Source organism: Uranotaenia lowii, chromosome 2 (assembly GCF_029784155.1).
Source record: "Uranotaenia lowii strain MFRU-FL chromosome 2, ASM2978415v1, whole genome shotgun sequence".
Lineage (NCBI taxonomy): Eukaryota > Metazoa > Arthropoda > Insecta > Diptera > Culicidae > Uranotaenia > Uranotaenia lowii.
The window spans coordinates 410,512,873-410,536,760 of record NC_073692.1 but is presented as its reverse complement, the minus strand read 5'-3'; the positions used below and the strand labels follow the sequence as shown (position 1 = coordinate 410,536,760).

General features: G+C 38.6%; 2 protein-coding genes across 5 annotated transcripts in view; one reads left to right on the top strand and one right to left on the bottom strand.

Moving 5' to 3' along the window:
• LOC129749740 (SH3 and multiple ankyrin repeat domains protein 2) overlaps nt 1–23,888 on the bottom strand; it is a 598,094-nt gene that overhangs the window by 121,361 nt on the left and 452,845 nt on the right. The gene's annotated exons all lie outside the window — the stretch shown is intronic.
• Nucleotides 1,682–23,027, top strand: LOC129749739 (cholesterol transporter ABCA5-like). Of its 2 annotated transcripts, none has more exons than XM_055744797.1 (12): nt 1,682–1,898; nt 2,362–2,877; nt 13,968–14,354; nt 14,420–14,649; nt 14,723–14,909; nt 14,971–17,961; nt 18,024–18,210; nt 18,277–18,551; nt 18,612–18,761; nt 18,824–19,500; nt 19,560–19,894; nt 22,484–23,027. In XM_055744797.1, exons 2-12 carry the CDS (start codon nt 2,593–2,595, stop codon nt 22,588–22,590), a joined length of 5,811 nt encoding a protein of 1,936 aa, XP_055600772.1. In that variant the 5' UTR covers nt 1,682–1,898; nt 2,362–2,592; the 3' UTR covers nt 22,591–23,027. The 2 variants fall into 2 exon arrangements, with proteins under 2 accessions (XP_055600772.1, XP_055600771.1); XM_055744796.1 differs by having other exon boundaries at nt 18,603–18,761.

Here is a 23,888-nt window from a genome sequence, read left to right as displayed (position 1 = left end):
GGGTCAGCTAGGCTCAAATAAATATAAATTTTTGAATGAATTTTGTTTTAGTTTTATTTTTATTGAAGAACTCAATCAAACCAACTAGCATTCACCTTTTAAATCAGTAAATGTGAAATCGGTATTATTTGCTACCCTTTTTGCTGGCTGAATTTAAGAAAGGTAAAATTTACCTCACATCTGCTTCTCGGTAAATTTTACCTTATTTCCGTATCTGAGTAAAAAAGTTATGGAAGTACAAAGTCGAAGTGACAGTGCGCGTGATTCCCATTTCTATACAACGGCACTGTAGGGGAGAAGCAGGCTATATGCGCCTATTATGCAAAATACTGATTAAATCAAATATTACTGTAAATTGTAAATCAAATATTACTGTTGTCAAAATTTACGAACCTCAAACCGTGCGGGCTAAATGCGCCTATTTATGTTTTAGTTAAAATTCCTATTTTTTCTGGCAATTATTCTGTATAATTTCATTGGAAATGCTAGAAACTGATAACTTTCATACGACAAAGCTAAAGATTTATAAAAATCTATTTCTTTTATAATTTTATAGAATAAAACAAAAGTTAGGGTTGCCATATTATGGAGGCAGTTCATCCATAAGATAAATTCTATCAAATCTGTTTTGAGATCTTAAATTCTCTCTGAGGATCTTGATCAGAGCTTGGATTCAAAGTTTTATTGATAAAAATCATTTATTTATCCAATTTCAGCTGTTATTTTAGGATAGAGGCATTTTACAAACATGATGGGGGCATACAAAAACACTCTCTTATTCCACTATCTAAAAATTATGGAACTATCATTAAAGCTTAAATATGTTTGACTTTTTTAGTTCATTTAAACAAGTAACAAAAACCACACAAGTTTTTTTGTTTTAAGTTTCTTTACTAATAATTTTTAAAAGTCAAAATATTACATCAAAAGGTATCAAAACCTTGTATAAATTTTTAATTTTTTATTGAATTGGTTAATTCAGAAAATTCAAAACGTGTCACCATCAAAATGCATTGATTAGATATGTTGTCATGTCAGCTATTTCGTCAAACGGCCGTAGAGTCATTTAACCCGATAGGCTCATTTAGAAACACTTTCCCCTACAACCAATTGTAAACTTGACATGTTTCAACTTTATCACAAATAACTAGCAACCGACGAAAATAACACATGTAAATTAACACATTTGCAGCAAATGGCTTGTTCATCTTCTTAAGGCCTCAATCGAATGCCAACAATCCGCCATTATTTTCCGACCACAACAAACACCCAACAAGCAAACCGATTCGCTATCGTATTGATAGCCGGTGGTAAACAAACAGCATCCTAGCCAGCGAATAACAGTTGTTTAATGTCAACAGCGGCAATATCAATGTTTGGCATTTTCCTGGAAACGCGCGCCTTTTTTATTTTCAGATTCGCGCCGCACCGCATCGTCGTTCCGGATGGGTGGTTGTGGGTGGTGTCAAAAATCCTTCCCGAGGAGAAAGAGAGGGAAAATTCGCCCCACTTTTTTATGGCACGCCCGTTTTCGCCGAACATTGGCTAGAAGGGTTGAAAAGCCGCGGTGAACAAGTTTGACAGAACGCGGTGGACACAAGTCTTGGGATCAGAGGGGGTGGAAAATTTGCTGCTCGCCGAGATGGACCCGAGCCGAGTGTGAAGGGGAGATGTGGGGAGTGTGTGTGAAAAAGTTTTGTAGCTAAAATGTTGTCCTGTGCGAGGTGTCCGTGACGAGTTGTGAACTTTCAAGTGTTTCGTTGTCGGATTTTGCGATCAAAAACGTTGAACGGATGTGCGTGATGATACGAGTTTTCGACTGAACTCAAAGAATGCCAACGAGCAACGCGATTACGGGTCGAAATTAGTGAAAAATTTCAACCCCTATCACAAAGAGGGTAGGGTTTGGCCTGGCCATTGTATGGCGTAGTGAGAAAAGTGGCTACATTCGGCAGAAGTGCTTGTGATTTCTACTTCCTGCCGATAGTTCAGAGCATTGTGACGAAGTTTTCCGAAAATTTCACACGTTTTGAAACATTTTTGTCGAATTTAAGAGTAAAATCCGGAAAACTTTGACATTTTGCGAAAAATCGATAATTTTTTCCATCCCTTTCGCCTGACTGAGGGGTGCGAAAATTATAGCAAAACGCGGCGTGAGTGAGGAAACTTTTATAGCAACCCGGCCCACTGGTGTTGGTGCTGGCACGTGTATGGGTTCGGAAAAATGTAAACAAACGCACGTGGTCTCTGTTTGCAAACACGAGCCGGCTTCTGCCGGGTGTAGCTGTATTGGTGATTCCTTCTGTTTTTCCGCTCTATGTTTTGATTCGATTTTTCCCTCCGTTTGTTGTTTATTTATAGGTACACAACAGTAAAACAGTGGTTGCAAAAAAAGGCAACCCCACTATCTACGCGCTACCCCCTGAATAGCTTATGATTTTAGCCGATACGTACATATGCAAGCTTTTTTAGCCTAGGAGTAAGGAAACCCAAAAAAAAATCTGTATCACACTCTACCTACTGTTCTACATATAACTACAAAACAATCTCGAGTCAAGAGAAGAAAATAAATACCCCGAGAAAACCATCATCATGGGAAAGGAATTGCTAAACAACAGCTCGTTCTGCCAGCAGCTGGGCGCCACATTGGTGCGCAACTTTAAGCTTAAGATCCGCGATTCGCGCAAAACCATTGCGGAAGTGTTCCTCCCCCTCTACACGCTCGGTACGCTGATCGTACTCAAGATACTGATTCCGAATCCGAACTTTCCTGCTATCGTGGAGCCACGCGGGGCAGCCTCCCTCTTCGAGCACTTCCGGCACGATGAAGCACACGTGATTGCGGTGCTGCCGCAGCCGAACTCCTCGACCACACTGGTAAGCTGAACGAACAATCAGCAGAATCATACCTTAAACTAAAATTTGATCCAGTTAAGTAAAAGACCAATTTCTAAAATCTCAAGTCAAATATTTTTATTCGAGATGAACTCTGAACTTTGCCTTCGAATTTAAGAGTAACAAATCATGTAGGTATCATATTCAATTGTTTAAGTTCAATAAAACTTTTAACAGAGATTTGCCAGCGGCCTTGGCTTGAAGGTCAGAGCGTAAGTCTTCTCAACCAAAGGACATGAGATCGTATCTTGTTCACAGCATTAGATAGTACTTTTCCTGGAGGTTTGTGGTTTTTAAGCATTGAAAGCATGCTAGCTACCACCTTCGGAAGTTTGTACGCTTGAGTACATGATTAGAGATGTACCGAATATTCGGCCGGCCCAATATTCGACGCCGAATGCCGTCAAAAGCCGAATATTCGGCTCACCGAATACTTGGGCTAAGTATTCGGCCAAACAGGTCAAATATTAATTTTTTTGATTCATACTAAAACAGTCTTGTCAAATATTTCAAGTGATGTTGGATCATTTATAAAATATCCAAAAGTAATGTCGAAAAAGCTACCAAATCATCAAAAACATTTGATTTCAGTTAAACATCTTAGATCTATCTTGCACTGTGTTTCTTTCACTGTAGATAGCTAATACTTTGATTATTGTTTATTTAAGTTTTTCTTGATATATCAAAGCTTGCTTATTAATCCAATAAAGAATTCGAGAAAAGTCAAATCTAACCGAGATGATCAGATATTGTTTGAAAGTATTCGGATTTTACCGGGGTTTATTCAGATTGTTTGCAGCATAACGAGCACCCGGGGCACAGTAAGCACTCCTCTTTGCTACAAAATTACGTATTTTCTTGAATAAATTTTCATGAGAATTACTTTCGTACTTCTTATAGTATTAATTTTGAAGCAAGAAAAACATCTCCTTATCATCTTTACGGAAATATTAAAAAAAAACAACAAGATTATCAGAGATCAAAATATTCAAAAAATTTCATAAATGGTAAATGAAAAAACAATTGCCGCAACGAGGAATCGAACTCGAAACCTCTGATTATCTCTCAGACACCTTACCAATATGCCAAATCGTCGGATGAAACTAGTCAAGCTGTAGCTCTATAATTCAGTTGACTTTATCGAGTTGAATTCGCTGTTAGTTTCTACGGCAGAAAGTGCTCATCGTGTCCCAGTTCATGGTCTCACTGCCCAAGGGGGAGCTCTCATTATGCCCCTACAGTGACTGATTTTCAGCTTTCGGCAAAAAAATTAAACTGCATTTTTAAACGTTTTTATCTACTTTTTCAAGTTTAAGCCAGTTATGAAATAAACTTTTTTAGTGTCTGAACACGAAACAATGATGTGGATGTATCTCACATATTATAGCTGTTTTCTATGGTTAAATAAGTGTCCTCCTTAAGGAGGCCATTATGCCCTTATCTCCTCAACTCTTTGACAATTTTTAGATTTTGCGTTCAAAAAAGATTTTTTACAGTAAATTTAAAAATGAACATAAATTTTTGTTGTATCCTTATATTCTATTTTAACACTGCTGCTGCGATTCGATGAAAACTTTGAATTTCAAGTGATTTTCTTTCTTTTCCTCTTGTATGTTTGAGAATAGTGCCTAGTTTCTGTTCCGATTTGCCCTCGTTTTACAAGTTTTTTTTTTGTAAACTTATTCCAACTCTCCAGATGCCTTGATAAAGCAAAATAAACATGACGAAACGTCGGATGACTAAATCAACATCGTTTTATGATTTTTTGAGACCGCAATTGCCGAGAAACTTTTTCAACATAACCGGATCCGTCGATAGGAAATTTAAATTTTCAATACCAAAGAAAACAGGGATTGAAAATAATAAAGAAAAAAACTGTGAAACTATAAACTTTCCTTATACGATTGCTCGTTTTTTTGCATTTTATTCTTTGTTTGAAATACTCAAACCTATCTGAACAGTTTTGTGTGCATTTAAAAGACAAATTATTAAATCCTGATCATTTTGCCCTCGAGGAGCAAAATATAAACAGATTTCCTTTTCTCTGATTGTCTGCTGGATTGATGTTTTCCAATTTTTTTCTCTCACTTGTCACTTTGATTCAATAAATTAACTTGTTTAACGCAGCCATAAACAGCCAATACGTTGAGACTCAAGACAATCTAGAAGAATAATTTCAAAATTAGGATTATTACGGGAAAAAAGACTTGTAACCACAATAGAAAATCAGAAATAATATTCAAAAATCGAAATATTCACTTTATATTCATTCTATTTTACATCCAAATTTGGAAATTTATTTGAGAGCCAGGAATCTCAAATCCAAACGAAGCTCAGAATTCAGAATCAAAATGTTGATGGAGATTGAAGTGACAAGCGAATTGGAAGGGGAATAATTCAAGTGTGACTAATTTTTCAAATGTTTTTCGAACTGCTTGAATTCTAATGCGATCAAAAAAAGTTCGTTTAAAAATTTTGTATTCTGTACATTGTTCAATAAAGTTCATTGAAAAAAAAAGATTTTTTTTCAAATTCTCCTAAACAATTTTGAATTTTTGAATAAAAACGGTTCGTCTGAAAAAGCATCCTCTGATTTGATGAAAAACTTTTCAAACTTACAAATTAAGAAGATTTTTTAAAACATATGAGTTACCTAACCTGTATCAATAACAATAGAAAATCAAATCGTAAGAAAATTATAAAGAGTGTGCTTAAAAATCTGAGCATATCATATAAAAAAACATGAACAAATGGAGATCCTTGTCCAAACGTTTGCGAAATATACAGGATATTATTAGGAGATTTTGAAAAGCATATCACTTTTTTTATTCAAAGCTAAACAATAAGTAATAACATTCATTTGCAATTGACATGAATACATAACAAAATATGACAAAATCAGGGTTCTTAACATATTTCAAGGACAGTTATTCCAAACTTCATGAGTTTTGTTCAATGCTAAATGATTGAATAAAAAAAACGACAAACAAAAATACAGAAAACAGACAAATTCTAAAAATAACAAATTTAACGAAATTGACAGCTTTTGTTTTTTTTTGTTAATTTTGTCGTTTTCATCATTTATGTCTTTTTTTTTAATTTTTAATTTCTTGTCAGTTTTGCCTGTTTTGGTATTTTTTTTTTGTTATTTTTGGATATTTTTTTTTCATTTTGGTCATCTCTGTCATTCCGCTCATTTTAGCTACTTTTTACATTTTTGTCATTTTTGCCACTTTTTATCATTTGGTTATGTTGTTATTTTTGTATTTTTGGTTATTTGGTTTTACCATTTAGATCATTTTTGTTTCTTTTTTTCTTTTTTGTCATTTTTGAAAATTTTGTTGATTTGTTGATTTTTCAAGTAATTTTTTAAGTAAGTCTTATTTTCATTGCAATTTTTGCAATCTTTTTTAATTCTGTTACAATTTTTAATAAAAATAATTTTTTTTTCGGAACTTTTTTTTCAATTAACACAGGGGAAAAGCATTTTTGGTGCCTACACAGCAAATTTTATTTGCTGGAAACCAGCATAATTTTGCTGGTATTTGTCCCGCTGGTTTTCCAGTAAAATTTCCAACAATTTTTATTGCTGTAAACGATCAGCAAACTCAATTCAGCAATCTCAAACCAGCTATCTATATAGCCGAAAATCAGCTTTTTTCAAAAAACAATAAGAAATTTTTGGGTTTTAAATTAGATTTAGAATTTCTATATAATACTCTCATGGTTGTCATATTTATAAATAGAAATTGGTTGTTCATTTTTCTTGAGAGGGTTTATTAAAATTTTAATAAAAAAATAAAATAATATCTGCCAGTGCGTCGGCCGCTTTTCGCCAAGTCTTGGACATCATCTGAAATAAAAATAAAAATGATTAGTTTCTTTAACGGACTACTTAATCGCTTCAAAAATTTTTACCTTTGGTTGATCACTGGAAGGAAATAAAATTTGGTAACCATTGCAGAAACGAAAAACAAACTAACACTTTTCGCGCGCAACGAAAAATAACTAGCAAAATAAAAACAAATTCGAGTTTACAATCGGTCTGCTGGATTTCAGCAACGCAGATCAATGCTGGAAAAATCAACAAGAGGAAGAATGTTTGCTGGTTTCCAGCAAAAATTGGATTACTGGACTTTTGTTTTGCTGGAAATCGAGGCAAAAATTTACTGTGTACACAGCAATTTTTTTTTGCTGGAAACCAGCAAAATTTTGCTGGTTTTTGTCCCGCTGACTTCCCAGCAAAATTTCCAGCAATTTAAATTGCTGGAAAAAACAGCAAACGTTAATGCTAGTTTCCAGCAATTCAAGAAAATCAGCAATCCAGAATGCTGGAAACCACCTATTTCTTTCAACACTACCGGCCGTATTTAGTATCAAATTTATATTTCAATTCCAAATTAAATTGAGAATATTGGCTGTGCATATAATAAGAAATAAAAACAATTATTTTCTTCCATTTTTTAATAAGGGATTTATTTATTTCGAGAAACACCATTTTTTACAATTTTCTAGCATCGGCTCTGGGGTGGCAGCTTTGTGTCAAAGTGTTGATCATCCGGCACCTGTAAAAAAAATTTTGATTAGTATCTTTTATGGAATATCTACCTGTCCAATAAAAACTCACCCTTGACTTGATGCCTGGTTGCTAGAATATAGAGGAAAATAAAAATAATTATATTAATCCGACCAAAATTCGTAAAATAGAGTCTCACCTTACTTCAGCGTACGAAAACAAACAGACTCCAATTTGACAAATCGATTGCAGATTTTCCAGCAAACTAGACCAATTGCTGGAAAGTCCAGCAATTTGAAAACCGATAGCTGATTTTTCAGCAAAAATGACAAGACTACAACCGAATGCTGAAAAATCCAGCAATTGGAAAATCGATCGCTGGTTTCCAACCAGGCTTGGCAAATATCATCGTCATGAGGCGTGAAGCTGTGACTGTGAAGCCTCTTGGTCCGTCAAACTCAATTTACTGTTCCTTAACGACCAGTCACTTCGTTTGCCAGTCATTCATCCCCCAGTCATTTGAAGCTAAAATAATAACCTAGTCAAGCAATCGCATTCAAGCGACCGATGACGAAAAAGAAACGCATTTATTATTATTGTTGCTCCTGCCAGCAAGCCGAAGACGACCGAAAAGGAACAAGAAAAGCATTTATTATTATTGTTGCTCCTGCCAGCAAGCTCGTTTTCAGTTTTTTATTGCTATTGTTGCTCTCTGCCAGCAAGTCGTTCAATTAGTTGTACCTGTCGTCAGCAGCCGATCGAAGTGTGAAGAGATTTGCCAGTCACTCTCAGGCAGGGTTGCCAACTATTTTTCAGAAAAGTCTGGAAGATTTAAAAAAAAATATCTGGAAATTTCTGCTAATGTCTGGACACCTAAGTTTTGAAGGTGGCGACCTTTTTTTTGGTCCCCAGATCTCAATGTTACAATAGCATTTTCTGTCACTATATCAGTCACGTGCTCTGTCTGAGTCTCAATTTAACATACATCCTCAAAGCATTTGCCAAGGTTTCGAACCCTTATTGAATTCATAATTCATAGGTTCTACTAATCATTTCCTCAGGGTGGCCACTCGAAATCCATTTTGGATTCCTCGCATTTTTCCCGACTTTTTCCCGCATGTTAACATGAATCCCGATTTTGTAAAACAGGAAACAAAACAAAAATCCGAATATTTATTTCTGAAAGCACCTACCTAGACCTAGATTTCTAAGATTTGCTTTTGTTTTTATATTTTTTTCAAAAATCGTCCTGAATTGCCCGACCATGTAGAAACGTGTGATGGAAAGTATGGTATTTTTAAGTTAAAAATCATCGTTCTTTGAAACTACTATTTTGAAGATATTTTGCTCAAATTCGACCTTCATATAAGTCAATATCAAATAAGCAATTTCAAATTGCTTAGCACCTCCTTTGATATGTTTTGTTCCAGATTTCACAGGATCCAAATATCTTTGGTAACCAACGCCCTAGCAGCGACAAGTCATCTGATGTCCTTTCAATTCTTTGAGACATTTTGAATATCAGAGAAACCCGTACCTGAAAAAGACCTCGTAATACATCATATGGTAATATCATCTGATTGGAAATGATCGATTCAAAACATGAGGGGTATTACAATGGAACAAATATAAGGAAAATGAAATAATCGCTCTTGGTTTTATAATTAAAAACTCTCTGGAGTATTCGACCGAATATTCGTTTGGCCGAATAGTTCAAAAGGTCAATTTCGGTATTTGGCCGTTGGCCGAGTACAAATTTTTTCGTCCATCATGCTTCCACTCTATGAGCGTCGGATAGAAGCTCCGATTCTTTAGCCTCCTCGGCCGCCTCTCGCTTCCGATTTGCAATAGTTCCTATAACAGATTGTTTTCCTTTTTTTTTTGTTTTAATAGGACTCGACATCTCTCGAGTGAGTATAACGAGCATACTGGATTAACGATTTCGTTACGGTTATTCCCGTTGTTCAATGAAGAAAGTTAAAACTAGTCAAAACCGATCCAACACGGTAGGAGGATCCATTTCGACCTGGTAGAAACCGGTCGAAGCCAACCGGAAAGAGATTGATGATCAACTGTGAATCAATTTTTACTTGTTTCGCCTTTTTCGTTCAAACTGATCATTGAACAGACTTTCACCGAGCCAAAAATTCCCGACTTTTCGGGAGAAATTCCCGGCTTTTCCTGCATTTTTCCCAGTGGATTCCAAATCCCGTCTTTTTCCCGCATTTCCCGAATGGGTGGCCACCCTTTTTCCTGCCATATTACACCATGACAAAATTGAATTTTCATAGAATCTTAGAACAATTTATGTCCAAACACAAAAGTCTGGAATTGTCTGGAAGAAATGCCAAAAGTCTGGAAGTCTGGAAACCTAAAAAAATGTCTGGCAAAAGTCCAAAAAGTCTGGAAGATCCAGACAAAATCTGGAAGGTTGACATCACTGCTCTCAGGAGAAATTTTGACCATGTGTAAGAGCTTCGCCAGTCGATGATGGAGAAATGTTGATTGTTGTCGTGCTTTGTCCGTCATGCGAGTATTGAGGCTCCGTCAATTGAGAACAGTGCCAGTCGTTTGATGAAACAAAACTAATCGGGTCAAGCGTGACGGGCGAAATTTACCATCACTGTTTCCAACAAAATTTTGGATTGCTGAACGTTCCCAGCAATTTTTTTTGCTGGAAATCGAGGCAAAAATTTACTGTGTACGTTTCAATAACTGATTTTGGAAGATTTCGGCTTCCTGAATTCAAAACATTTGTCAGATTTTGTCTGTTACCTAAAGTTTTGGTGGCATGGATGCGAAAATTTCAAAGTTGGTCAGTTTTGGGTAAAATCGATCTTTCATAACTGATAAACTGATAAAACTATGAATGAATGATAAAACTATGATAAAAACTAAAAGCTGATTTTGAATCAATTTCTTATCCTTCTTTCAATCAAACATTCAGATCTTGCCTTAATATTCTTGTCTCGCTTAAAAAATAATTTATACAATTTAAAAAAAAATCCAGTCATTCAAGAAATTCATTGAATATCTATCTATCTATATATATAAAAATGAATGTTTGTCTGTCTGTCTGTTACCTATAGACTCTGAAACTACTGAACCGATCATCGTGAAACTTGGCATCTGAGGGTTTTTGGGGCCGGGGATGGTTTCTGTAATAGTCAAAACTCCGTCCGATTTAAGGGAGTGGGGGCTTCCATACAAAGTTTGTAGTTTTTCGGAACAAATTAAAGTCATGACATCCATTTTCTCGAGATTTTTTCTTCCTTTGGGCGGTTTGTTTTTCGTCTCCAAGGTCGAGGCGTCGCGAGCCAACGTCGCAAAAGTATAGTAACCATGGCATAGTATACTGATCAGTGGGAATATTTTGGCGCGTATTTCTCAACCAAGCATGTTTTCAATGCAAGAGGTGGCGATATGAAGCCCTGATGTGTTTTTTTTCTACTTGATGCCTAGCTCATTTTTACAGCACATGGTTATGAATGACGCCTAGATGTGATCCAGATTGACATTTTTCCGATCGAATAAAACATATACATTATTTTTGCCTAAATTTGAAATTGAAAAGTCATGGTATCCATTTTTAGAGATTTTCTTTTCCTTGAGGGGTTTGTTTTTCGTCTCTATGGTCAAGCTAACGTCGTCGCAAGTGGATAGTAACCAAAGCATACTGTTCATTGATCGCTGGAAAAATTTTACAATTAGGCGCCTGTTTCTCAACCAATGCACGTGGGGGCGATATGCAACCTAGATATGTTTTTTCTTGCTTAATTGTACACAGCACGTGAAAATAAATGACGTCTAGATGTGACACGGATTGGTATTTTATCTATCGAATCAAAAGCAATTGAAAGGTTTGCAAAAATACTTTCATATTTGTTGTCCATATAGCATTTGTTGTCTAAAAAATATAAATTTAGGTCTGATGGTAATGAAATGACATGGTAATGAAATGAAATGGTATGACACTTTGCGGACAATTGAAAAAAAATTACTGAAAGTGAAGAATTTACTTACAATTTTATACCCATTTTGCCTACAAGGTTATTTTTGAATCATATTGATAACAGAAACATGAATAAGATGTTTTCTACAGAGGTAGATCGGAAACATTTTGTTGAATATGTAAAAATGTACTTAACTGAAAAAGAAGATAAAAAATCCGATCCGACACATGAACTGATCAAGAACCTTTTCTTTAAATTAGATAAGATAAGACTGTCGTGTACATATGTGAAAGGTATCAGTGATATAAACTGATTTTCATTGACAAAAAGTGAGGGAATTCATTTTCCGAAAGAATTTTCATTCAAGGAACACTATAGCATGTTCAAACGTTCAACTTTTCTCTGTTACAAAAAAAAAATTTAAAAAAAATATGTTTTCTTCTAAAAATTGTTACTTTGGCCCAAATACACAAATGAAACGAGTTTAGAAATGAAAATGGGAGCTTCTTACTTCAAATAATTCTGAAATAAACATCGTACTTTTTGCTTACATACCAATTCAAATACGTACTTAACATGAAAAGTGTTTTTGTGTTACATGGCTGCATAAAGGAGAATTTTGATCCGCTGAGGCTTAGGACTGATATTCAACTGGAAGCAAAATTTTTATGAGAAATTTTTGGTATACTTTTAAAGCGTTCAAAACAATATTCCCTCCTGTCAACTTACACGGTGGGGCAAGGAAAAACGTCGAACTTTTAAGAAGTTCATCTTCAAAATGATTCAATATGTTGGAAAGACCAGAAGGGGTATTCCGAATGTTGAAAATGAAGCGGATATTTAAAATTCTTAAATGTCTTTGTAAATGAAGGTCATTTGCTTTGAACAGCATTCGTTAAAAGTGGAATAAAAAACTTAAATTTATACTGCTTAAATACTGCAGATATAGCAATGAAATTTGATAAAACAAACAAACAGATATACGTATTAAATCCATTTTTAAGCCATTACTCTGACGCATCTGAAAATAAGCTTTGCATTTACACTTGCCCCAATATACGGGACAAATGTTAACTTAGAAATTTGTTTTTGCCAACATTTTTGAATATTTGACTTTTAAAGAGAAAACAAAAAAAACGCGGAGAAATTATTGAGTGATGCAACTGATATTTTTTGCTTGAAAATCGATAATTTTCATACCATGATAAGTGTTGTTTGGGAAAACTTCAAGCTATGATGTCTCATGTCCACGAGTTTGGCATATGGCGAAACAATTTTTTAACATAATTTTGGTGTAAAAAGGATAGATATTCAAACTGTTTCGAAGGGCGAGGATGGTGAAAAAAGTTGTATGAAAATGTTTTTTAAAAATACTCTTCATCGTTTTTTTTTCTTCAAATTTCGATAGTGTTTTTTTAACTCCATCTAAAGCTAATCAGGGGCTGGAAGTGCTCATAATACAGAATTTTAGGAATATACTCAAAAATCTGTCCCGATTCACGGTTTTGATCGGTTTTCAAAATTCTATTTCCATAAAGTACAATGTGCAATAAATTCCAATATGCGAATCTTTTTCTTTCAAATAGAAATTTATGTAAACTCGAACCGGGTAAATCAACCTACCTTCTTCAAGCAGTGGGGGACAAAATTCGAAAAGATGGGGGAGCTCCCATGCAAGTTTAAGATAAAAAGCTATTCAAAGAAGGAACCATATTTTAAAAGAAGTTTTTTTTTGCGTACGGGTATTTGGCATAACTCAAAAATAGATATGACAAATGTTTTTTTGGAAGTTCGTAACTTCCCACTTTGGAAAAAAGGTGAAAAATCCATAAATATTGACATTATTTGAGTCATTATGAAGCTTTAAAAACAGGGAACAAATTTCAGATCTTAAAAAACAAGTTTAGAGATCAAGCTTCAGTAAATAATATATACCATTTTTGAATTGCAATTCGGAACTCCAGCTGCAGCTCTCATTTCAAAGTTGTTGGTTCTAAACCATGATGAGGTTTGATTTAAAAAAATGCTTACAAAAATCTAAATTTGAATAAATTTTCACAAATTACATTTATTTTTGCAAGGTGTAGCAATGCACACCGGGTCAGCTAGTTTCTTATAAACTCTTATTATTATTAACTCATTTAACAACTTGGTTGAAGACTGCGAATCGATTTGACTTCTGGTTATGAAAATATCAGAAATTCAATTTAGTTTAATTTTTCTTTACAATTTCATCAAATTCCCGCTTTTTGCAGATTAGGATAAAAAATACAAAAAACAACTTTTTTCACAAAATAAAAATTAGTCTTTGCTACCACCCCAGTAGAAAAATAAATGGATTAATCTATCTCAAGGGTGCTTTGTACGATATTCAAACTTGTTATATCTATTTTTGACGGTCTTCATCGAAAAAGTCCTTATAGAAAAATCTTACGAAAAGACGAATCTCTGACGGATATAAGCAAAGTTTCAAGCTCATATTTTTTATTCCTTAATTTCAAGCTGAAAATACTATATGCAAATTTCCAACTTATTCATACATAAAGTTTTGTCGATATAGAGCAACAGTAACCGTAATTTTTGTTCAATTATATTTTCCAAAGCAATTCCTCGCCGAAGTCAATGAACTGTGGATGTCGAATCGACATCACACGGCTGGCAGCCACCCGATCAAGTGGATGGTGTACGACACCCAGGAGGAGCTGCTGGCGGCGTACTGGCGCGATCCGGACAAAATGCCCCTGGCTCTTATCTTCCTTTCGGAGGACCCCATGTATGGGCAGCTGCGCTACGAAATTCGTACCAATCCATCGTTCTTCGTAACGCCGGCCACAACCGAGCTGTACTCGTCGCTGGTCACATGTCGCCAGTCGGACAGCTACTGGTCCGCCATGATCCCCATTGAGACGGGCGACTCGTGTCCGGTGAATCAGTACTATTATTCCGGGTTCATTGCTCTGCAGACGCTGGTCGATTACACGAAGATTAAGGTTGTTTGGAGGTTTTTGTTAAAGAATTTTGAGTAGTATTGATGTTATTTTTTTTTCTTCGATAGATCGTGACTCAAATCGATGACCTGCAGATACCGCACATCACGCTGGAGATGTTCCCGAAGGAGGCGTACACCGGGAACTGGATGGTGGCCTTTCGGTTGGTCATCCCGATCTACATGGTTATGGCACTATCGCAGTTCATCACATATCTGTTGATACTGATTGTCGGCGAGAAGGAGAATCACATCAAGGAGGGCCTCAAAATTATGGGTCTCCGTGATTCGGTGTTCTGGTAAGAAGAGTTCATAAAGTTTCTGCCTTAAAAGTAGATGTTTCAATTGTGTATTTGTTTTCCTCTCGATTAGGTGCGGTTGGTTCATAATCTACGCCGTATTCGTGACCTTCCTGACGTTGGTCTCCGTAGTGCTACTCTTTTCGCTTGGTGTGTTTCAGCACACCAACTACCTGCCCGTATTCATACTGATTCTGTTGTACAGCTTCTCGGTTATCTTGATCGGCTTCATGATAACACCGTTCTTCGACAATTCGAGGGTGAGTCTCCTTTAAGTAACCTGAGAGTAAAACTGTATTAACGGATGATTATTTCTTGTAGACCGCCGGAATATTGGGAAACTTCGCAGTGAACATCATGTCGCTGCTGTACTTCCTGCAGGTGTTCATCGATGATCGTCACACGGCTGCTGCTTTATGGACCGTTTCGTTGATTTCGCCTACCGGATTCGCTCTAGCGATGGATAAAATTTTAGTGCTGGATATTTCTGGTCAGGGTGTGACTCTGAACAATCTGTGGACCGGACCAGGTATTCCCATAGGTGGTTCGATTTTGATGCTGGTGGTGGACGTCTTACTGTACGCAGCTCTAGCATTCTACTTCGACAACGTCATTCCGTCGGATCATGGGACGAAGCAGAAGCCGTGTTTCTGCTTGAGTCGCAACTATTGGTGCAAGAAGAAGGTTCCCAAAGTGCCATTACTGAATGGGGAGTCGGCGAATTCCTTTAACCAACTGGACGAACAGACTAGGGATGTGGAACCCGTTAGCAGGGAGATGAGAGGAAAGGAAGCGATCCGCATAGTGGACCTGTACAAGTCGTTTCACTCGTGTCGGAAGCCGGTGGTCAATGCGGTCAATGGGATCAACTTGACCATTTACGAGGGGCAGATTACGGCCATTTTGGGTCACAATGGAGCTGGAAAGAGTACGCTGTTCAACATTTTGACGGGGTTGACATCACCGACTTCAGGAACGGCTTACATTTTCGGCTATGACATCCGGGATCCGAATGACATGACCATGATTAGGAGGATGACAGGAGTTTGTCCACAGCATGATATCCTATTCGAGACGTTGACACCAAAAGAGCATCTGTTCTTCTTTGCAGCAGTTCGAGGAATCGCTCCGAGTATGATCGATTCGGAAGTCAAGAAAACACTGCGCGACATTGATCTATTCGACGCATCGGAGACTAGAGTGAAATATTTGAGCGGTGGGCAGAAAAGAAAACTGTCCGTTGGGATCGCTATAATTGGGGATCCGAAGATAATCATCTTGGATGAACCCACAGCGGGAGTTGATCCGTACTCGAGGCGACACATGTGGTCAATTCTCCAGAATCGTAAACATGGTAAAGTAATTTTACTGACAACGCACTTCATGGATGAGGCGGATATTCTAGCGGAACGAAAAGCGGTGATATCAAAGGGTCGTTTGAGGTGTTGTGGTTCATCACTGTTTCTTAAGAACAAATTCGGCATTGGGTATCATCTGACTCTGGTGCTAGATACGCTGTCATGTGAAGCTTCCATCAGCAAACTGGTAAACGAACACGTGCCGAAAGCAGAGAAGGCACGAAGGCACGGGAGAGAGTTGAGCTACATTTTGCCACACGATGCGGTGGAGTCATTCGTGTCGCTCTTCGACGTCATCGAGTCGGAGATTCGAACGAAGCACATGAAGCTGGGCATCTGCTCGTACGGTGTGTCGATGACAACACTGGAAGAAGTGTTTCTGCACCTTGAGACGCAACGCGAAGGTGAACAGAAGCCGGGAACTGAGGAGGAAGAAGAGCCGGATGCTGGCTTTTCTGGCGATAGTCTAAGTAGAAAAGTTATGAAAAACAGAGCTCTTCCCCGAAGTTTATCGCTCCAAGAGCGAAGTAATAGCTATCAATCGTTAAAAAACGATACCAAGAACCTTTTGGAAGAGCAGAATGTAGAGAACAAAGCATCTCTACCGGATAATGGGCTGGATTTCGAGACTATCATCCCTATCAATGGGATGCCGAACGAAGTTGAGGTGATCCAGAGCGAGAAAACTTCGGCGCTCTCTACACCAACCATGAAGCAACAGCGCAAACGTCAACACAACAGAACTCGCAACGGGGTTAGTAAGAGCAATAAAAGTATCTACGAGGATCCCACGCATACTTCCTCGTCGGTTGTGAAACTAAACAGTCAGAACAAGACCAACTGGATGGATCTTGAAGACATTGAGCTGAAGCCGTCTCGTTTCAACACTATCATAGCATTACTGAAGCTTAGGATTACAATACTTTATAGGGACATACAGCGGCTGTACCTGTTGATCATTCTGCCGTTAGCGTTCACAGCGCTCGGTCTATACCTAAACTCCATTCAGGTGGTCTCGCCGGTTATGCGATCCATACTCCTGGACAACGCAACCTACGGCAGCAATATTACTAAGATAGCAGTGCATGATAATACATATAGACTGTACTCACAACACAACCTATATCATCATCATCTTACGCAGCAGCAGCAGCAACAATTCTCATCTCCATCGCCGGTACTTCTGCACCAGAAGCATCATCAGCATCAACAGTCCAAAGAATCATCATATCTATATCATCATTTCCTCGACGAACTGAAGCAATCAGCCAACATCACTAGGAACTTTACCGGTAATTTCTCACTACTCCTGGACATCGCACCCCACATGGCCGCGTTCAACATCAACTCGATATCATGGACAAATGTGTCAATAACAACTCTGTACAACGATACTACACAACACAGTCTACCAATAGTTTTAAACCTGATCAGTAACACGCTCCTAAGGGTATTCGCCAAGCTCGGTCCACCTCCATCGACCAATTCTGGCGGCCCAAGACATCTGCGAATGAAGCAACCACCAATGGGATCGGATTACCCCGAGGACCTCTCCCAGATGCAAGCCGACGAGCCGAGCTCGTTCGATTCGACCTCCTCGATGGCACCGGCCCCAGGTGAATCACCACCCCTATCGATAGGAACGGATTCGATCCTCAACATCGAACTCCGTTCGCATCCCTTCCGACAGACATCGCAACCTCAGGAGTTCAACATCGGCACCTTCTCCTCGGCCTTGTTCGTCGGGATGATCTTCGTATTGATTCCCGTTTCACTAGCCGTCGATATGGTGTACGACCGTGAAATGAAAGCCAAGAATCAGTTGAGGGTCAATGGGCTTTCTTCGTCTTTGTACCTCTCCGCCTACTTCATCGTTCTGTCTGGATTGATGATCTTGATCTGTGCCGCTCTGCTTGGATTGGTGTTCCTATTTGACATTCCTTCGTTTAGACAAGTAGGTTCTTTAGAGGTTCTTTCGTTATTGGAGTCATTTTCATTGTTTTCTTTTAATTTCAGACACCTGCCTTGGTCACCCTCGGGTTGCTAGTGTTCCTGTACTCACCGGCCGGGATTCTCTGCTCGACCTGCTTCTCCTACTTCTTCGATCGGACCGATTCGGCTCAGTCGATTCTACCGAACATTCTGACCTTCGTCGGACTGATTCCGTTCATCTTGGTAGTCTTTTTGGATATGCTAGGAATTGGTAAGTTCTAGTGACGTTTGACGACTGTAGAGTCGGGTTTAACAATTTCTTTTTCTGATTTAAAAGAAGTGAGAGCGGCAACGGCGTTGCACTACGTGTTCTCCCTGCTCAACCCGATGTACATTCCGTACGCTGCGGTATACTTCGTGGATCGAGTCTACATCGCCTGTCAGCTTAGTTCGGCCTGTGCCGAACTGTCGATGGCTCACTACATGACCGAAGATATGATCGTAATGGCTTGCGGATGTCTACTTCACATCCCGATTTGGGCCTTCGGACTGCGGATATCGGACATCATGAAGAGTGGTGGTCGAATGCGAGATTTATTCCACCGGACAGCGGTGAGTTTCCCCTCGGATAGGTTTGGGTTTATTTTTTGATAATTTGTGAAGGTTTTTCAGAGTGAAGAAGACGTGATGACTGAGGAGCAGTGCTTCGGCGAGTACGAAGACGAAGACGTGCGGACAGAGCGGTCCAAGGTGTTCCGTTTGAGTCTCTCTAATCCGCAGGATCAGAACACTCAAATACCGCAACCGGTTGTGTTAGTCAAGGTAAATTTAAACAGTCTGGGTAATGTTCTTAAAAATTGATCTCTCGGATCTGTCCGTTTTAGAATCTTCGGAAGGAGTTCTCGCAGGAATCGCTTTGCGGCACCTCTCCCTGCTGTTGCTGCGGAGATGATGAACCACCGAAAAAGAAGATCTCGGTGCGTAGTCTGTCGTTTGGAGTTGATGCCGGAGAAGTTCTTGGACTGCTAGGTCACAATGGTGCCGGTAAGACCACTACCATGAAGATCATGACCGGGGAAACGGCGCCTACGAGAGGTGCAGTTCGTGTAGCTGGCCACAGTATCACCATCAACCAGGACGATGCCTTCAAAACGTTGGGCTACTGCCCGCAGCACGACGCCCTGTGGAAGAACATCACCGTGAGGGAGCATCTGGAGCTGTACGCGCGTATTCGAGGCGTAACTCGCAAGGACTTGAACCGACTGGTCAGTACCTATCTGACCGGGTTGCACATTAATGAGCACGCTAACAAGCAGACGCAGCATTGCTCGGGTGGAACGCGGAGAAAGCTGAGCTATGCTATGGCGATGGTAGGATCGCCAAAGGTGGTCCTGCTGGACGAACCCTCCACCGGTATGGATCCTAAATCGAAGCGCTTCCTGTGGGACACCATTCTGGCTAGCTTCCATGGCAAGCGCTGTGCCATGCTGACGACGCATTCGATGGAAGAGGCGGACGCTCTGTGTTCCAGAGTCGGCATAATGGTGAAGGGTGAGCTGAGGTAGGTCCCTGAACAATAAGAAAGTTAGGAAACTCTTAATGATAACTTATTCTTTTTAGGTGCCTCGGTTCGACGCAGCACCTCAAAAACCTGTACGGGGCCGGCTACACCCTCGAGATCAAGCTGAAGCACGTCGAGAGTATGTACAGCGAAACACCCATCGAAAGCCAACCGAGCAGCAGCCAGGAGCAGCTGCAGCTGCAGGACCAATCGGCCGCGGCCACGCCGGTCATCAACAACTGCATCGACAACCGGTCGATGGCGTTGCGTAACTTCGTCACAGATCTGTTCCCTAGTGCCACCCTGGAGGAGAGCTTCGCCGATCGGCTGGTGTACTCGGTGCCGCAGCAGGCGGTCAGCTCGCTGGCCGAGTGTTTCTCCCGCCTCGAGAAAGGTGAGTTGTGATTGGTCTTGGAACTAGACCAGATTGAGGTCAGGTTGGATATTTGTCAGGAAATTCAGTAAAAAAAATCTAGATGCGAATCAGGGGTCTTCAGTTGGGATGTCAGGCAGGAGGCCAATCAAAAGACCAGCTATGAGATTATTTCTAGAAGAAGTTATCCAGAAGTTAAGTCAAAAGGTTACCTAGAAGAACAGCTAGTCTGTCAAAAGATCGGATAGGATCCAAACTTGATCTTCTGAATGACCTTCTGGTTAGACTTATCTAGCAGGTGAGTCAAGAGTCCAATTAAAAAGAGTGTCAGAATGTTATTTCAAATGGTCAATCAGATAAATCAGGATATGAGGTTACCCTGAAAATCAGTTTTGAGGTGAATAAGTCGGTAAAATGAAGAGGTCAAAACGAGGGTCAGCCAGAAAGACAGTTATGAGGTTTGGCAACAGGTCACTTATTAAGTTATTCAGAAGAAGAGATAGAAGTCAACTCAGAAAGTTATTCAGTAGGTCAGAAGGTCATTCAGAAGATCAGTTAGAAGGTTATCTAGTAGGTTAACCAGGATGGCAACAAACAGTTCGTCCAGGAGATCAGTAATGAGGATAGTAAGGAGATCATTCAGAAGGTTGTACAGATGATCAGTTATGAGGATAGTGAGGAGATTAGTTAGAAGGTCATTTGGATGGTTTTTAGAAACAAATTCAGTTATGAAATAAGCCAGGAGGTCGTTCAGGAGATCATTCAGAAGGTGGGTTATTAGGTTAATCAGTAGTTCTGTCAAGCATCCAGTCTGAAGATTGATCTGTCAGAGGGTTAGTCAGTAGGTCAGTCAGAAGATCTGCAAGTAGGTCATCCAGGAATCAGGTCATCCAGTGAAAAGATCACTCGGGAAGTATGTGAAAATAAACTATAAGAATAGTAAGGTGATCAGTTAGACAGTCAGTTAGAAAGTCAGTAAGGAGGTGACCTAGAAGGTAAGCCAAGAATTCAGTTCGTTGGTAAATTAGTAGATCAGTTATAGGTTAGTCAGGATATCAGTTTGAATGTTTGAAGGTTTCTCAGGAGATACCTTATTAGGTCAGTTAGGAGATTTGTTAGGAGTTAACTCAGAACGATGGTCAGAAGATTATTCAAGAGATCAGTTAGTAGGTCATCCAGTGGGTTAGCCAGGGAGCTAATATGCAGGTCGTTCAGAAAATTTGTTATGAAGTTAGTGGGGAGATCAGAAAGAAGGTCAGTTGTATAATTACTAAAAAAGTCAGACATGGGATTATACAGGAAGTCAGTCAGAATTCCAGCTATGAAGATAGTCAGGAGGTCGATCATTAGGTTAGTCAGAAGGTCAATGAGAAGGTCATTCAAAAGGTCATTCAGAAGGTCAGTGAGGCTCAATCTAGAGATCAGATAGAAGGTCAGCCAGGAGGTTAATTCGAAGGTTAGTTAGTAGTTTTGTCAAGAAGGTTATTGGTAATTTTTAAGGATAGTATGTAGGTTAATCAGGATGCTATCTAGGAGATTAGTTTTAAGATAGCTGACTTATCAAGGTCAGTTGGAGGGTTATCCAAAAAGTCAGTTAGAAGATCAATCAGGAGGTAAGTCAAGTGATCAATTATGAAGTTAGTTAGGAAGTCAGACGGAGATCAGTCAGCAAGTAATACAGAAAGTCAGTTATTAGGTTTTCAGTCGGAATCTCAGTTATGATGTCAAGCAGGAATTCAGTTGAAGGGTCCGTCAGGAGATCAGATAGCAGATCAGCCTGGCGGTCAGTCAGGATTTTAGTCAGTAGATCGAACAGGAAGTCATTCAGATCAGTTGAATACAAGGTCAGTCAGGAGATTACACAGGAGGTCAGACAGAATTCCAGTTATGAAGATAGTCAGGAAGTCGATTATTATTTAGGTTAGTCAGTTGGTCAATGAGGAGGTCATCCAAAGGGTCAATCAGAAGGTTGGAGGCTTTGTATAGAGATCAGATAGAAGGTCAGCCAGGAGGTCAATTCGAAGATTGGTTAGAAGTTTTGTAGGTCAGTCAACCAATTATCAAAAATCAGTAAGAAAGTCATTCAGGACAGTCAGAGGTTATTGATCAGTTTTCAGGTTAGTAAGTAGGAAGTTATTTAGGGGATCAGTTTTAAGATAGCTGACTAATCAAGTTCAACTAGAAGTTCAGTTGGAGGGTTATCCAGAAGGTCAGTTAAAATGTCAATCTGTAGGCCAGTCAAGTGATCAATTATGAAGTTAGTCAGCAGGTCAGGTGGAGATCAGTTTGAAAGTAATACGGAGAGCCGGTTATAAGGTTTGTCAGTCGGAATCTCAGTTATGATGTCAGACAGAAGTTCAGTTTGAGGGTCTCTCAGGATATCAGATATCAGATCAGCCTGGCGTTCAGTCATAAGATTAGTCAGTAGATCTACCAAGAAGTCAGTCAGATCAGTTAGAAGGTCTTTCAGGAGGTCGGAAAGCCAGTGAGGATGTAACAAGATGGTAAACCAAAAAGAGTCACTAAAGTTTGATCATTTGATAAGCTATACCCATAATACCCAATAAACAGTGTGACCAAACTTTAATATTTTAACGTTTATTTTCGCAGCCAAAACCGAACTGGACATCGAGGAGTACTCGTTCAGCCAAACGACCCTGGAGCAGGTGTTCCTTAAGTTTGCCCACTACGACGAGGAAACGTCCAGTGTGCAGTAAATATATGATGTAGTAGCGATACCGAAAAGTGCGCGTATCTGTGGAGGAAATCCCCGTCTGCGGAAGTGAGCGATCTGAGAACAGTGCGAGTGAGTGAATGTGAACAATCGTGAAAGGATGAAAACCAAATGCCATTGCTTCGTTTCTGTATAAAAAAAATCTGGTAAGCTAAAACTATAATAATGAAAGAAAAAAAATGACTAGAATAAGGTAACGAATAAAAAAAGTAAATTAATTCACATTTTCGATCTTCAACAAGAAGAAGAGAAAAAAGCTGAAAAGACATCTTATAAAGACAAAAATCCAAAAGCGCATGTATAAAAGACAAATACGCAGCCCCATTGAGAGTGAGGGCAAAAAACACAACAAAAAAAGAATCCCGAAATCCAACCAAAACCCAGCTTAATTGAAACTAATCTTAAACAAAAAAAAACTCATTATAATTAAAAAAATGAAGGAAGAAAGTGAAAGTGGAAAAAGTGAAATTACAATAAGGCACTCTTATACCTAACTGATAGCTAAAGAAATTGAAATAAATGAAACAAAAAATCGGTCAACAAAAGAAGCGACAAACAGGAACAAGAGTGACAAAGACCCACACCACACACAATGTTATTGATAGCAAAAAAGTGAATTACAAAAAAAATCAACCAAACCAACACAGAATTTGTTGGCAACCATTCAAAAATTAAAATAGCAAAAAAAAATCATTAGGAAAAAAAGAAACGAAAAAAAAACAAATTGTAAGGCAAGTTTGATTTACATCTGTGATTTAATACAAACAAAAGAAGAACGAAAAGGAACAAAGTGGAGAAATTGTGAAAAATAATGAATTAAAAAAATGATAATACAAAAAAAAACCGAAAACATCAAGAGAGAAAATGTGAGACGACACGAGCGTTAGTAACTACTAGTAGCATTGAGATTTTGTTCCAAGAGCAAGAAGAGGCGGAAGGACGTTATGCGGGAGAATACCTATACCAAAATGGGAGTGAAACTATTCATAAAGTGAAAAATAAACGGTTCAAATGAAATTGTAAAAAAGTTGTTTTTTTTAGGTTGTGTACAGCAGAAAAGAAAAATAATAACCTTTTGCTTACAAGTTAATACATTGTGGACGAAATAGGAAATATCTCGTGTTTTCGCTTGCCGCTAGTATGCAACACTAAGAAGCATAACTCAAATGTTATGAATCTAATAATTAAAATTTATTCTAAAAAATTAAAGACAACTCTTCAACTAACCCAAAAATATTAAATTTGTAGAATTTGATCCAGTGACTGTAGACATCAGTGACT

Bases quoted from the DNA above. Each gene is read 5' to 3' on its own strand.
- LOC129749739 (XM_055744796.1), top strand. From the start codon at position 2,593: ATGGGAAAGGAATTGCTAAACAACAGCTCGTTCTGCCAGCAGCTGGGC. The intron at 17,962-18,023 runs GTAGGTTCTTTA...TTTTAATTTCAG, and splicing joins ACATTCCTTCGTTTAGACAA to ACACCTGCCTTGGTCACCCT. The intron at 19,895-22,483 runs GTGAGTTGTGAT...TTATTTTCGCAG, and splicing joins TTTCTCCCGCCTCGAGAAAG to CCAAAACCGAACTGGACATC.